The sequence below is a fragment of the Stylophora pistillata genome, chromosome 7 (genome assembly GCF_964205215.1).
Source record: "Stylophora pistillata chromosome 7, jaStyPist1.2, whole genome shotgun sequence".
Classification (NCBI taxonomy): Eukaryota; Metazoa; Cnidaria; class Anthozoa; order Scleractinia; family Pocilloporidae; genus Stylophora; species Stylophora pistillata.
Genome location: NC_142525.1, coordinates 27,690,717 through 27,703,216, shown reverse-complemented (window position 1 = coordinate 27,703,216; position 12,500 = coordinate 27,690,717). Strand labels below are relative to the sequence as shown.

At 38.9% G+C, this 12,500-nt stretch overlaps 2 protein-coding genes and 2 long non-coding RNA genes across 6 annotated transcripts in view; 2 read left to right on the top strand and 2 right to left on the bottom strand.

Moving 5' to 3' along the window:
- The window catches only part of LOC111345523 (uncharacterized), a 140,728-nt gene that overhangs the window by 37,121 nt on the left and 91,107 nt on the right, over positions 1 to 12,500 (bottom strand). The window lies entirely within an intron of this gene.
- On the top strand, positions 2,255 to 4,790 carry LOC148727346 (uncharacterized). Its single transcript, XR_015989552.1, has 2 exons — positions 2,255 to 2,465; positions 4,482 to 4,790. It is a non-coding gene; the product is annotated as an uncharacterized LOC148727346 (long non-coding RNA).
- LOC148727345 (A-kinase anchor protein 14-like) lies at positions 3,971 to 7,893 on the bottom strand. Its single transcript, XM_088727525.1, has 5 exons — positions 7,770 to 7,893; positions 5,916 to 6,007; positions 5,414 to 5,593; positions 4,702 to 4,754; positions 3,971 to 4,228 (listed from the first exon to the last, which is right to left on the bottom strand). The coding sequence occupies exons 2-5, from the start codon at positions 5,973 to 5,975 to the stop codon at positions 4,144 to 4,146; spliced, it is 378 nt and encodes a 125-aa protein (XP_088583651.1). The 5' UTR covers positions 5,976 to 6,007; positions 7,770 to 7,893; the 3' UTR covers positions 3,971 to 4,143.
- LOC111334866 (tyrosine-protein kinase HTK16-like) overlaps positions 6,276 to 12,500 on the top strand; it is a 15,207-nt gene continuing 8,982 nt past the window's right edge. For 2 of the 3 annotated variants that reach the window (XM_088727516.1, XM_088727515.1), the window contains exons 1-3: positions 6,276 to 7,256; positions 10,445 to 10,759; positions 10,940 to 11,077. In XM_088727516.1, coding sequence (XP_088583642.1) covers positions 6,687 to 7,256; positions 10,445 to 10,759; positions 10,940 to 11,077 — 1,023 coding nt within the window. In that variant the 5' untranslated portion in view covers positions 6,276 to 6,686. The remainder of the gene's footprint in view (positions 7,257 to 10,444; positions 10,760 to 10,939; positions 11,078 to 12,500) is intronic. The other variant, XM_088727514.1, reaches the window with a different exon arrangement.

The following is a 12,500-nucleotide window of genomic DNA, read 5'->3' as shown; positions in this document are numbered from 1 at the left end:
ACTTGGCCAATATCCAGCCATCTTGACCTCACGATTGGTTAATAACGCAGATTTGATCATCACGGTTACCAAAAGCATATGACAGACCGAACAAACGTGAAAACGAAGCTTGTGAAATAATAAAAACTTGGTCCAAATAAACCAGCTTAAAAATTTCTCACCTTCTCTCATTATTATGAAAAAAGCGGTAAAAGGCCTCTTTACTGACAATCTACTAAAAGTTAAGTTCACTAGCCCGCGTAGCATGCAGGAGCTGCTAGCGGTTCCATTGGTCATCCTTCAGTAACTCACGGTATGCTGCATTAATAAAAGAGGTAAAGAGATATAAATTGAAGAACGATCCATATTTAAAATTCATTTACCAGCCGATATTCTGACATCAAACGGTAGAAATAGCTGTAGCACAATGAGTCAAAGAAACTTGCCTTTACTTACGCGTTGATACGTTAGCAAAGGAGCGAAATTGATAAGCTATGTAACTCGATGACAGTATTCGTAACTAACCAAACAGGATTTTAGACATAATTATTGAGTTTAAACCTTTTGCAACACAATAAGCATGGCTTGTAATCGATCATTTCTACTAACGTAACAACTAAGGGGTCTCGGTCAGAGAAGAACGTAGCCACTCTGAGCCACGCACTGTACTGCTCGAAAGTGAAACGTTTCTTCTTGTGTCACAAGGTAGGTTGATGTAAGTCTGCAGCATCAAGCAAGGTCTCTCCAATTAACAGTTGCGAACGCCAGTTCTGAGTCAGTAGTGAGTATTTTCAACAATAAGCATCCCCAGCTAATATGAGAGCTTTGATATTCTTTGAAGGACAAAAGCTAACTTGAACCACTAGTGGCTCAAGTTAGCTTTTGTCCTTCAAAGAATATCAAAGCTCTCATATTAGTTAGCATATTGAAAATTGTGCCTCGCAAATCGCCATGATAGGAAACTACTTGCGAGTGGAAATTACATGTACTATAAGTGCAACTTAGAAGGACATTTTCAGTCGAAGAAACATAATTTAACTAACCTTTTCGAACAGATACCGCGTGTAGAGCGGAAATACGCCAATCAGCCGGTGTAATCATTCTCAAAACCTGTAATGACACTTAGAATGAAGGCGAAGTTTTCTTGGCCACCTAAGTAGGTGCTTTGATGAATAAAGGAAAAGTGCGACGGCTGATTCAATGGAACGACGAGGCGAACTGTAGGACTGAGTTTCTGACCTGACTGTGTTTGCACATGAGTCCCTAGGACATCCTGGGACGTAATGATGTTTCGCCTTCATCCGCGAGGCTAACTTTGGTCGAATTGTCTGACTTTTGACGTACTTTTGTATGAAACAGAGCTCGAGGTTAGTTGTGCTCAAAACTGACAATCGTACAAACCACATCGTTCATATTCCAGTTCATCTTGAAAACGGTCTATTCACAAAATTTATCACGAAAGACTTCAGAAAGCTTCAAGATAAATCCTTCAACAAGTAACTTCGAGACTTGACTTGAGCTTGATGGAATATTGACGTATCAGTCTACCACTTGTGGGAGTGCTCGATTGAAACTCAATTAGAAGATGTCGCTGACCAACAGAATCGTGGCTCCAAAAATGTTGTTCTGCATGCAATGCCCATGCGTTTGGGGCTTCACAGCCTAAGTAGTTGTACCATTAGGAAGGCGGAGTTTCAGGTGAGGTATATATAAACTTCTTACCCTCCTAGTGAAAAATGGGCGCGAAGATGGAGCATGTTATTAGTCGCCACGTTCAACCAGTCAAAACTGGGAGGAGTTATTTCCTATCACAAGATGAGAAATATATCTCCGACATAGTAAACCAATCCACTTCAAATCCGGATAGTACAGTCCCCCATGAGGGTGCTAAGTTTAAGAGAGTATTGAAGAAGAGATTTCCTTTCCAAACAGGAGTGCATGGTAGAAGTAGCAAGCCATGCTACGGGGTAACAGTGATAGTAGATACGAGGGATAACCGTCTAATCACGGCCTTTCCCACTTACTAACAGTTCCATTCCTGTGCCTAATACAACCGACTTTTTTGCCTAGGGACAGTACATAATTGACAAACCTGACCATAGAGTAATACTTGATTGTCGTGATCACTATACCGGAGCCCCACATCTGGTCAAATAGATCGAATGTATTTCCGATAAGATTAAAGTTATCATCACCTGAATTTTTTACAGTATTTATTTACTTTATCGGGGTGTGCTTCGATAGGGAATATTAGGTCAAGCGAGTTTGTAATAGAGTATTAAATACAGAACCAGAGGAAAAACTAAACAAAACCAAATCGACCTTTTTTTGCTATACACGATTGAAGTTGTGCAGCGAACGAAAACCACCACATTAACTGTACAATTTTTCTTTAAAAGGAGGGAAAGTGAGTTTCATCGTACTCACTTTGAACTGGACAAATAAGGATTGTCAGAAAATTGTAAAGAGTTTGGCCATATAATTAGGTAAGTTTTAATTAACTTATTTTATTGCAAGTCCCAGATGGGACTTGGATTCTTTCTAATTACATTAAATTGTTTCCAAACGATGTTGATGTCAGCAGGCAAGTCAGAAATTTAATTTGAAGAAAACGACAAAACTTTCGAGTTTAAAAGACATGTTTCGACAGAAACCTCTGTTATCTTCAGTTGATTAACAAAGCGTTACAAGTTGAATTTATAAGTACATGCTAATTAAGCTAGTAACAACAGAAAACGTGACAATGTGAAAATTATAAGGATAGCTTTAGATTTACACATAGTTAGTAGAGGGGATAAGACTCACTTTGTAGGAGTACGAAGTGAAACTGAAATAATTAGTTAATAAACCAGTAAAGGTTTTCTTACGGTAAACTTGAGTCAGAAAAGAATTGGGGTTATTGTTGTCAACTAGAACATTTAAAAAAGTAATTGATGATGAGCTTCTTTCTCCATAGTAAACGTAATGTTGGGGTGTCTAGAGTTGATGTAGTCGAAAAATATAATGGCATCATGTTCTGAGTTGTTTATTTCATTTTTCCACACGTGTGCGTGAGCACTTAGTCAGTGTTTGGGCCTCTGACGCTTTCAAACATCTACAGAGTTCTGAACATTGTCGCGCCTTGTGTTCAGTAGATTGTTTCCATATCTTAGATCACCCCTCTACGAGTTTCCAACTCAAGATAAAAGAAGCTCTTCACATTCAAAGAGAACAACCTTCTTTGAATCAACAATTACATCATGGAAATCTAAAGCTATCCTTATAATTTTCACATTGTCACGTTTTCTGTTGTTACTAACTTAATTAGCATGTACTTATAAATTCAACTTGTAACGCTTTGTTAATCAACTGAAGATGACAGAGGTTTCTGTCGAAACATGTCTTTTAAACTCAAAAGTTTTGTCGTTTTCTTTAAATTAAATTGTTTCATCTTTACATGCTCACTTTGGAGGTTGGTTGGCCGCATCTTGACATGCTTTAGTGTGACAGCGTGATGCTGTTTGTGAGTTTCACATGCGCTGATCAAAACTTGGCTGTGTAGCCGCGCGATGCGGTTCCAGTCCAGACACCCAAATTGACCGTCAGTAGCTCAGTGGGAAAACCCATTTTACAAATTGTTCATTGGACATGTGCCACACCCAAACAGAAAACAGTTCATTTCTGAATACATGTAAAAATGATTTGATAGAGGTAATGTGTAAAATCTGCATCAGATATCACTTTCAATGCAGAATAGATTAACACAATTTTAGTGCAGAAGAGGATTTACAATTTGTGATTACAGGCCAATTTTCAGTAAAAGTGGACATCTGGAGCAAAATTTTGTCCTCCACAGTATTTGCACATTGAATTTTGACTCGCAAAATGTAGTAAAAAAGGTAGGAATGACTATATTCAAGTCATATCAAGGGTTGATAGTGCTGTTACAATAAAAACAAATAATCAATATTTGATGCCTAACTTGTTTTTGATAAAAATATATGGAATCCTGTTTTCAGTAAGAAACTGATTACAAGCAATGCATAGCAATCAGGATTTTTATTTCACATTAGCCTCAAATTTTACCTAATTGAACCTGGACCCTTTTATTCTGAGGCAAATTTCAGACAGAATAATTTGCGACTATTACATGTCTAACTACCTGGAAAGCTATCCCAAAAAAGATCAGAACTCCACTGCACCCATCATTTGTATCTTGCTTTCAATAATGTCTTTCAACCACTTCTCTCGAAACCTTGTTTTACCAGGCCTAGGAGAAATAAAGAGAAAGGTACCAGTCTTATATCTTGGATAAAAATATCAACTCCTAACCAACCAATTGGAGGGAAGTACTGGTTAATACAGGCTTGAGGTCCTGGCAGTATGGACCAAGGGAAGTGAGGTCTGTACAAAAACTATGGAGGGCCAATATTTCCCAGACTGAGTACAACTTGGGCAAGCAAAGCTAATAAGTGGTTTATTATATGGCACACCGACTATCCATGTTTATTTTGAATTTGCAGGCATTTATGCACAAAAATACACAGCTCAAGACAGTTTCTATGACCACCAATTATATGGCAATGTACTGACCAAGTAAGGACCAACCAGAATGCTTGGATTTACCTCAGGACTACCTTAGCATATAATAATAAAAACACAAGACTTATGCAGGGCTTATTCAGCTGTTGACTGATTTGCCCAAGTTGTCAGCACAAGTTTTAACAGCAAATAACAACATACCTATGGACGAGATGATGTGTCTCAAAAATATAATACACTTCCACTGGAAATGTCTAAAAAGGAAAGATTAACAAATAATTTAGTTCTTTTGGACAAATTAATTTTCTCTTAAAGGGGTGTCACTTCATCAAACAATCAAGTTGTATTTAATGCAGTGGCATCATCTTTTTTTAGTCACATCAATAATTTGCAAGTCTTCAGGTAAATTTGAACTACCAGTTTGATTGGTTGACATTGCTGCCAGAATGTACTATACTTTCTCTCGCATAAGGGAACAGTGTAATTGAACTCTTCCTGTCATTCCATTGCATTTAGACACCCTCTCCCCCCTCCTACTGCATTTTGTCAGGATTCTCAGACATTTATTCTTGCATTTATTTATTCATTCGCTCCGACGAAGGGCTAACGCTTGAAACGTCAGCTTTTATAATTGTAAGAGTGGCCAATTTACCGTTTTAACTTTGTTGATATACTGAAATTATTTCGTTACCCCAAACAGTTTCTTTAGAAACTATCAGCCCTTATTCATTTATTCTTGCACCCTTTTGTACTTGGAGGGATGAGATACTCTGCAAGAGATGAGTGTCTTACAACACAGACAACTTTTACAAAAGCAAAGACACTTTCTGATTGGTCCTTTTATCTAATTTCATTATAATTTTAATCTACACACTCTAGTATGCTCTCTAAATATTATTTGCAATTATTTTACCTTTGGCTTAAATTTGCTAACTTCAATGGTTATATAAACAGAAGCAGTTGCCCTGGGAATTGGTCTTCTCCTGGTTGGTATACTCCACTTGATAGCATACCTATACCTCCAGCTGTAAGGATGCTCTTCTTCTCTTAAAAAGTCAATACAGTATAACCAGCTACCATCACGTTCCCATGTCTGCAAGAGAGCTCCTAGAAATAAATATCAAAGCGATCTTCGCAGTAATGAACACCCCTTGAGCACTAGTGAAAATATTACCTGGAACAAACACAATCGTTTGTCTCTCGATGTATTCACTTCGGATGGGAATCGCGACGTTTTAACTGCATAATGCTGGTGTTCTTTATGCGAAGATCGCCTTGTCAACACGAGCAGTTTGCGTTAGAAACGTCGCGATTAAGATCGTAAGTGACCCGATCCGAGATAATGGATCATATGATAAATAAATACAGAATGAATTTCATATATTCGTCGTATCTAGCTTTCTTCACCGTGTTACCTGGATAAATTCCTCGATTTTTTCTAGTCCCCCAGAAACTGTGAAGTTATCAGCCGTCATCCATCAACAGGACGCTCAACAGTGATTTGGCTCTTCTCGAAGAGATAGATTGAAAAATAAATGCTTAAGGTGATAATAACTGAGTAGAAATGTAGCTCTCTCCATGCTCTTTCGGGAAATTTCTGAGGAAAGTTTTAAAACTTGAAAATGTATCAAAAAATTTATTCGGCGCATTGAGGTTGAGCTGTGATTTTTTGATAGAAACGTTCTTACAAAAGATATTTATTTTCCCCCTGGAAGAAGCGTTTGTAGAATTCTAACCCATTTTAATGAAGGCTTTGAAAGCGGGGAATTCCCCCAAAATCTGTTTGTTACAAATCGATCAGAGCCCGGCAACCCCTTTGTAAGAAGAAAGAATGCGCACGAAGTACTTTTATCTAAACCTCGTTTCTATGCGGATCATATGTCAAGAGCTAACTTTGATCCTGTTTGCAAATATGCGTGCCATATGAATCATCAATATACTCGATGCCGGAAATTCTCTCTCACGTAATGTCTTCGTTCATAAATGGTTGGAACGGTGGGGAAAATGGCAGAATACCCGTCCACATCATTTACATGTGTCGGGAGGCCTTGAAGAATGAGGCATAACACAATAGATGCTATTCTTATTCAATGACATGTTAATGAGTGGCCGGGTATTCTGAAGTTTAGCCGGGAAAAGGAGCAACTTCAGAATACCCGTCCACATAATTTACATGTGTCGGGAAAATGTCCGCTTCTCTTAACGACGCGTCGTGGTATCACGGTCGAATAACACGGGATCAAGCGATCGATATCTTACTTCATCGTGGCAGACAAGAGGGACTTTTCCTTGTTAGAAATAAGGCTGGTGGGTCCGAGGACAACTTTGTTTTGTCGCTATGGCATGGGAATCAAGCGCTTCATTTTCAAATACAGTGTCGCGGAGGGATCAATTATTCCATAGACGATGGTCCGATTTTTGAAGGGTTAGATTCTCTAATCGAATACTACCGAGTTCAAGCGGACGGTTTACCGATAAGACTAACGCAGTTTTGTCAGGGGAATCCGCCCCCTCGTTCATGTAGAAAACATGGAGTGACAACTCCACTTCATCTCGCTTGTGCGGAGGGTAATTTCAAACTTGTGTCAGGTTTACTTACTGGTCAGAATCAATCGGACATTACTACAAGAGATGAACATGGTGTAACGCCACTTCACGAAGCAGCGCTTCGTGGAGATGAAGATATTGTCTCGATCTTGCTAAAGCATGGTGCTGATACCAAGAGTAAAGACGACGATGGAAACACGCCGCTACAGGTTCAGTATTATATTTTAGCAAAGACATTCCACTTTAAGTATTTGCCTTTAGATGCCCGGCTTTGAATTTCGTCTTTTAAATATACTTCCTGCTTAAGATTCCCCGAACTGATATGAATATATTTTCGTGACATTTGAACGATTTGTACGTATATATTTGAACGACATTTATTTGAATGACAAGCTTGTTTTTAAGTACACATCTCTTTTGCTGGTTCTAAGAATTAAATCCGGTTTGTTGGTTGATTCCTCATTATAATTTAGTTAGAAGAAAGATCCAAACGTGATTAAATTTCCGTAGAGATTATTAAGGCTTATTGTTATCTAAATGAATGAATCTGTAATTTCTCAAGGTCACAACAGGTCAGTTATTTTGTCTGATGGGCTCGCAAACCGTGAAATTTCACTCAGCTACCAACACGCTTACGTAGTTCAGGATAAAAGAACTTCGTACCTTTCCCTTAACCTGTTTACCAATAACAGAGACAAAAGCCCAAATGATTGTTACCATACCCTGGTCCCAGAGGTTCTCTTCTCTCTACCTGAGTACGAGAATTCGGCGCAAAGCGCTGCCCAACGAGCTGTAAAGCAGCCAGCGGAGAGAATTAACCTTTGGTCAGGACCGTTGAGAATCTCACTTTCATGCCACCAAGCTTCGGGTGACAGCCATCAATCACGCCCCTTTCCGATAACCGATCAGAGTAAAGTATTAAAATACCTCTGGGGGTAGGTGTAGTGTTTTTACTTGTATCTGGAGTGGGCGTGGGGAATATATTTTGTTTCGTGGCCGTAGTTACAATATCTGTCAAAATATTTGCTACACGTGCCAAATGACAAGCTCGCATGTAGTACGAACTCCAACAAAAACCCCGATTAAAATCTACTTCCCTCGGGCAAACGATTATTGCCGATTTTGCAACGAAAACGTCAAGATAAATGGCTATTCTCAATTGAATATTTTCACCGCGAAGAATCGAGATTTTCTGCGCCGCTTTAGGCTTGTTGTGAACGCCAAAGTTGAAAACAATTCCAAGGTCTCACAAGTGCTCTGTAATAAGTGCCACAGGCCTGTCCTAAAGTATGAAAAGGCACTTAGTCAATCCGAAGAATTACAAGAGTTCAGGAACAAATACAAAGTAGTAAACATAGATGTCGGAGAATTGACGCGACGCAAGAGATGTGCGAAAGATTCTCCTTGTAAATCACCGAGAATCGCAAGAACACCGAGTTCCCCAGCGACGAAAACATTTGAACGAGTTCGCAATCCCAAAAGTAAAAGAAAGATTATTTCCACGGCTAATGATAGTGCTGAAAGGGACGAAGAAGCTGTATTCGCAGGGCAACCTCGGAATGCATCACCTACAGAGGTGAGAAGTTTGCAATTATTGTATGTTGCTAGAAGGAATTATGTTGTCCTCGGAATGCAATAATTTGCGCAGAAATTGAAAATTCGATTAAATCGCTTGCTTTCGTTTTTCTCAGTATCGATGGATCTTTGGTGCTGCACAGTGCACTTGATTCTTTGTTGATCTCCACATAGATCTTGTCGATTATCTTAGTCTTGGGATGCTTCCAGACAGAATTTATCACTCCATTGTATTCTTGTAAACAAATTTTTCTTACAAAGCTGGAACCATTTTTTGCGCTAACTATTTTCTTAACTAGACCAGACGGATAGTAAATGCTTACTTAATAGGGGAAGCAAAGAAAATCAATAATATTCTCACATACTTCTAGCAACAGACAATAACTGCAAACTTCTCACCTCCGTAGGTGATGCATTCCGAGGTTGCCCTACGAATACAGCTTCTTCGTCCCTTTCAGCACTGTCATTAGCCGTGGAAATAATCTTTCTTTTACTTTTGGGGTTGCGAACTCGTTCAAATGTTTTCGTCGCTGGTGAACTCGGTGTTCTTGCGATTCTCGGTGATTTACAAGGAGAATCTTTCGCACATCTCTTGCGTCGCGTCAATTCTCCGAGATCTGTGTTTACTACTTTGTATTTGTTCCTGAACTCTTGTAATTCTTTGGATTGACTAAGTGCCTTTTCATGCTTTAGGACAGGCCTGTAGCACTTATTACAGAGCACTTGTGAGACCTTGGAATTGTTTTCAACTTTGGCGTTCACAACAAGCCTAAAGCGGCGCAGAAAATCTCGATTCTTCGCGGTGAAAATATTCAATTGAGAATAGCCATTTATCTTAACGTTTTCGTTGCAAAATCGGCAATAATCGTTTCCCCGAGGGAAGTAGATTTTAATCGGGGTTTTTGTTGGAGTTCGTACTACATGCGAGCTTGTCATTTGGCACGTGTAGCAAATATTTTGACAGATATTGTAACTACGGCCACGAAACAAAATATATTCCCCACGCCCACTCCAGATACAAGTAAAAACACTACACCTACCCCCAGAGGTATTTTAATACTTTACTCTGATCGGTTATCGGAAAGGGGCGTGATTGATGGCTGTCACCCGAAGCTCCTGACCAGAGGTTCTCTCCGCTGGCTGCTTTACAGCTCGTTGGTCGGCGCTTCGCGCCGAATTCTCGTACTCCGGTAGAGAGAAGAGAACCTCTGGGGCCAGGGTATTGTTACCAAGAAATGCATCCATTTTTATTGCTAATCTTCTGATCCAAGTTGTATCCAATAAGATATTTGATACCGTAAGAAGTAACACAACCTCTCTAGACATTTTTTCAGGAGATTCCTGATTGCCGTCAGTATTCCAAGTTGATTTGATTTTGGTTGGCAAGGCAAGATTTTGAAGAGAAATTTGGATACTCGTGTTGGGTGGTCATGTAACCCTTAGTGCCTAAAATTTAATTGTTAATTTCCCCTCTAGCTGTTACAAAATTCTGGGAAAATTATTTATGAGGATTTGCTTTACATCAAGAAAACAACCTCTACCTGATAAGTTTGAGTATTCTCATAATCTTTTTGTTGTATAATGTATGGGTTAGATAGGGAGAAGTTATGTGTCAATCACTTTTGTGGAGTTAAAGGGTTAACAAACTGTAAAATTAAATTACTTAGTGCCTATAGTCTAAAAAAAATTGCACCTTTGGTGTTTGGGATATGATAAGCCATTTATTATCACAACAGTTTTTTCTTCTATTCTGGAAACCATTTGTTGACTTTGGTTTAAGTCAAGCTTGGAGCCCTTACAATTCATTTTCATTTTTTTGTAGGTGGCTTGTCATGGAGGATTTGCCACAGTTTGCTCTACACTCATAAGAGACGGTAAAGCTGATGTTCAGGACCGCTCTCCTATTACTGGCTTTGTGGCACTTCATATAGCAGCCTTAAAAGGTTTTGATGATTGCCTAAAAGTTCTTTTGGAGCTGGGAGCCCCGCTTCACCCCCGATCACTCGAAGGAGACACGCCTAGAGACCTTGCAATAAAATATGGCCATACGGATATTGCAGAAATTATTGATAATTATCCAGTGCAATCTCCAAAGACTTTGCCGAGGATGTGGCTACATGAAAATTTAGGCCGACAGGTATACTAGTGCTTTCTCTGTGTGTTTTTGTTCCTTGCCTTATGATAACTTTATTTTTGAAAATATTTCACTATAAAGCCTGATAGGGTTAGCAATAATTGAACAATTTGGGTTAAAATTGCAATTTGTTCTGTAGTAAGCAGACAATTTACTTATGTGCTGAATTTCTTTTAATCTCAGGAAGCCACTGCCCTCTTCAAAAAGTTTGGATTGGTTGATGGGTTGTTTCTGGTGCGGCTTAGTACACGTGACCATGGATATTATATACTCTCAGTTGCTGTTAACGCTCAGAGTTACCATTATCAAATAAGAAGTAGGGTGAGTACATAATTAGTTATGCAGTATTTACCGTTGTCTCGAAATCGCACAACAGTCTACAATTTCGTTCAATATTTGTTTATGATTAGAGTCTCTAGGTAAAACCCATGTTATAAACCATCATGTATACACCTTTTTGATCCTGCTTGCATTCTTATAGCTTTGTTGATGGACAATGCCTAAAAGTAAGTTTAGTTCTTAACCTGTTTACACTTTTGTTCTAACCATTTTCACTGTATTACCACAGTAGGGTAGAACTAGAACGGAACATATGCAAACCATGCGAGAAGTCCACCCAATAAAACCCACCCATCCCACCCATCCCACCCATCCTACCCATCCCACCCCAGGGAAGGACATCCATCACACAGTAATCTTGTGCGTGGGAAATTAATGTCTCCTACCCCTAACCCTGTAAGAGATGGGACCCCCATTTATTCGTCCCTATCCAAGAAGACTAGAATATCGAACCATTTCTTGGTGTTATAGAAAGGTAGCATATTCTTCTCAATTATTTTAAGACCTTGAGTGTTGGTCCGGCCGGGGCTCAAACCCTCAACCTCCCGCACAACAGTCCAGTGCTCTATCCATTGAGCTAACTGGGTGGTGGTTACTGCACTACAGTAGATCCCTTAATGGGACCATACTGTTTTTATATTACATCCACCCAATACTAGTTTTATTCCATTTTTGGGCTGAACAAAGGTCCAGTCTTACCTTTTTTACAACCTTACTATAATAATGATTCCAACTGTTTATTTCTGTGGGATTTTATTTTTGTTCCTTGTAAATACATCTAGTGGAATCAGTACAGTAAGAATGGAACCTTACAACCACTCTTAAGTCGTGGGACCTATCTGCTACAAGGAATTACAGTGTGATTCTATCCATACAAATATGCACAGAAGTCAATTGTTAGTAAAACCTCTGTAAATGAGCCAAGTATTTCATTCTTGAGTTGTATAACTCTAAGATAACAATAATTGTATTATTATGGTAAAATACAGTGATTAAGTTTAAGGGCTTGAACTTGGAAGTCTAGATACAGATTCAAGCAGTTTAATTTTGCAGAATATTGTGTGTTCTGTAATTTCAAATAGCACATAGACCAAAACATGGTTAATGCTTTAACTCCCAAGATCTGATGGTTGATTCTCCTCTCTAGCTGTTACACACTTCCTTGTAAATCAGTCACAAGAATTTGGTGTTGGATCAAGATAAAAACCTTGAACTGATAAGTTTGAGAATTCTCATTGCCTGTTTGCTGGTTAATATATGGATATTATTGGGAGAAGTTGCATGTTAAACACTCAGGAGTTTAAGGGTCAATGCACATTGTGGTATTACTCACAGCCTTTGTATCATCACATGAAATAACTTTTTGCACCTGACCACATTACTGGTGACATTGTGTTTTCATGGC

Excerpts from the sequence above, each read along its gene's own strand:
- LOC148727345 (XM_088727525.1), bottom strand. The coding sequence starts at position 5,975 with ATGACGGCTGATAACTTCACAGTTTCTGGGGGACTAGAAAAAATCGAG. Across the intron at positions 5,594-5,915 it reads AAATCGAGGAATTTATCCAG|ACATGGGAACGTGATGGTAG; the intron begins GTAACACGGTGA and ends GCTCTCTTGCAG. Across the intron at positions 4,229-4,701 it reads ACACATCATCTCGTCCATAG|GCCTGGTAAAACAAGGTTTC; the intron begins GTATGTTGTTAT and ends TATTTCTCCTAG.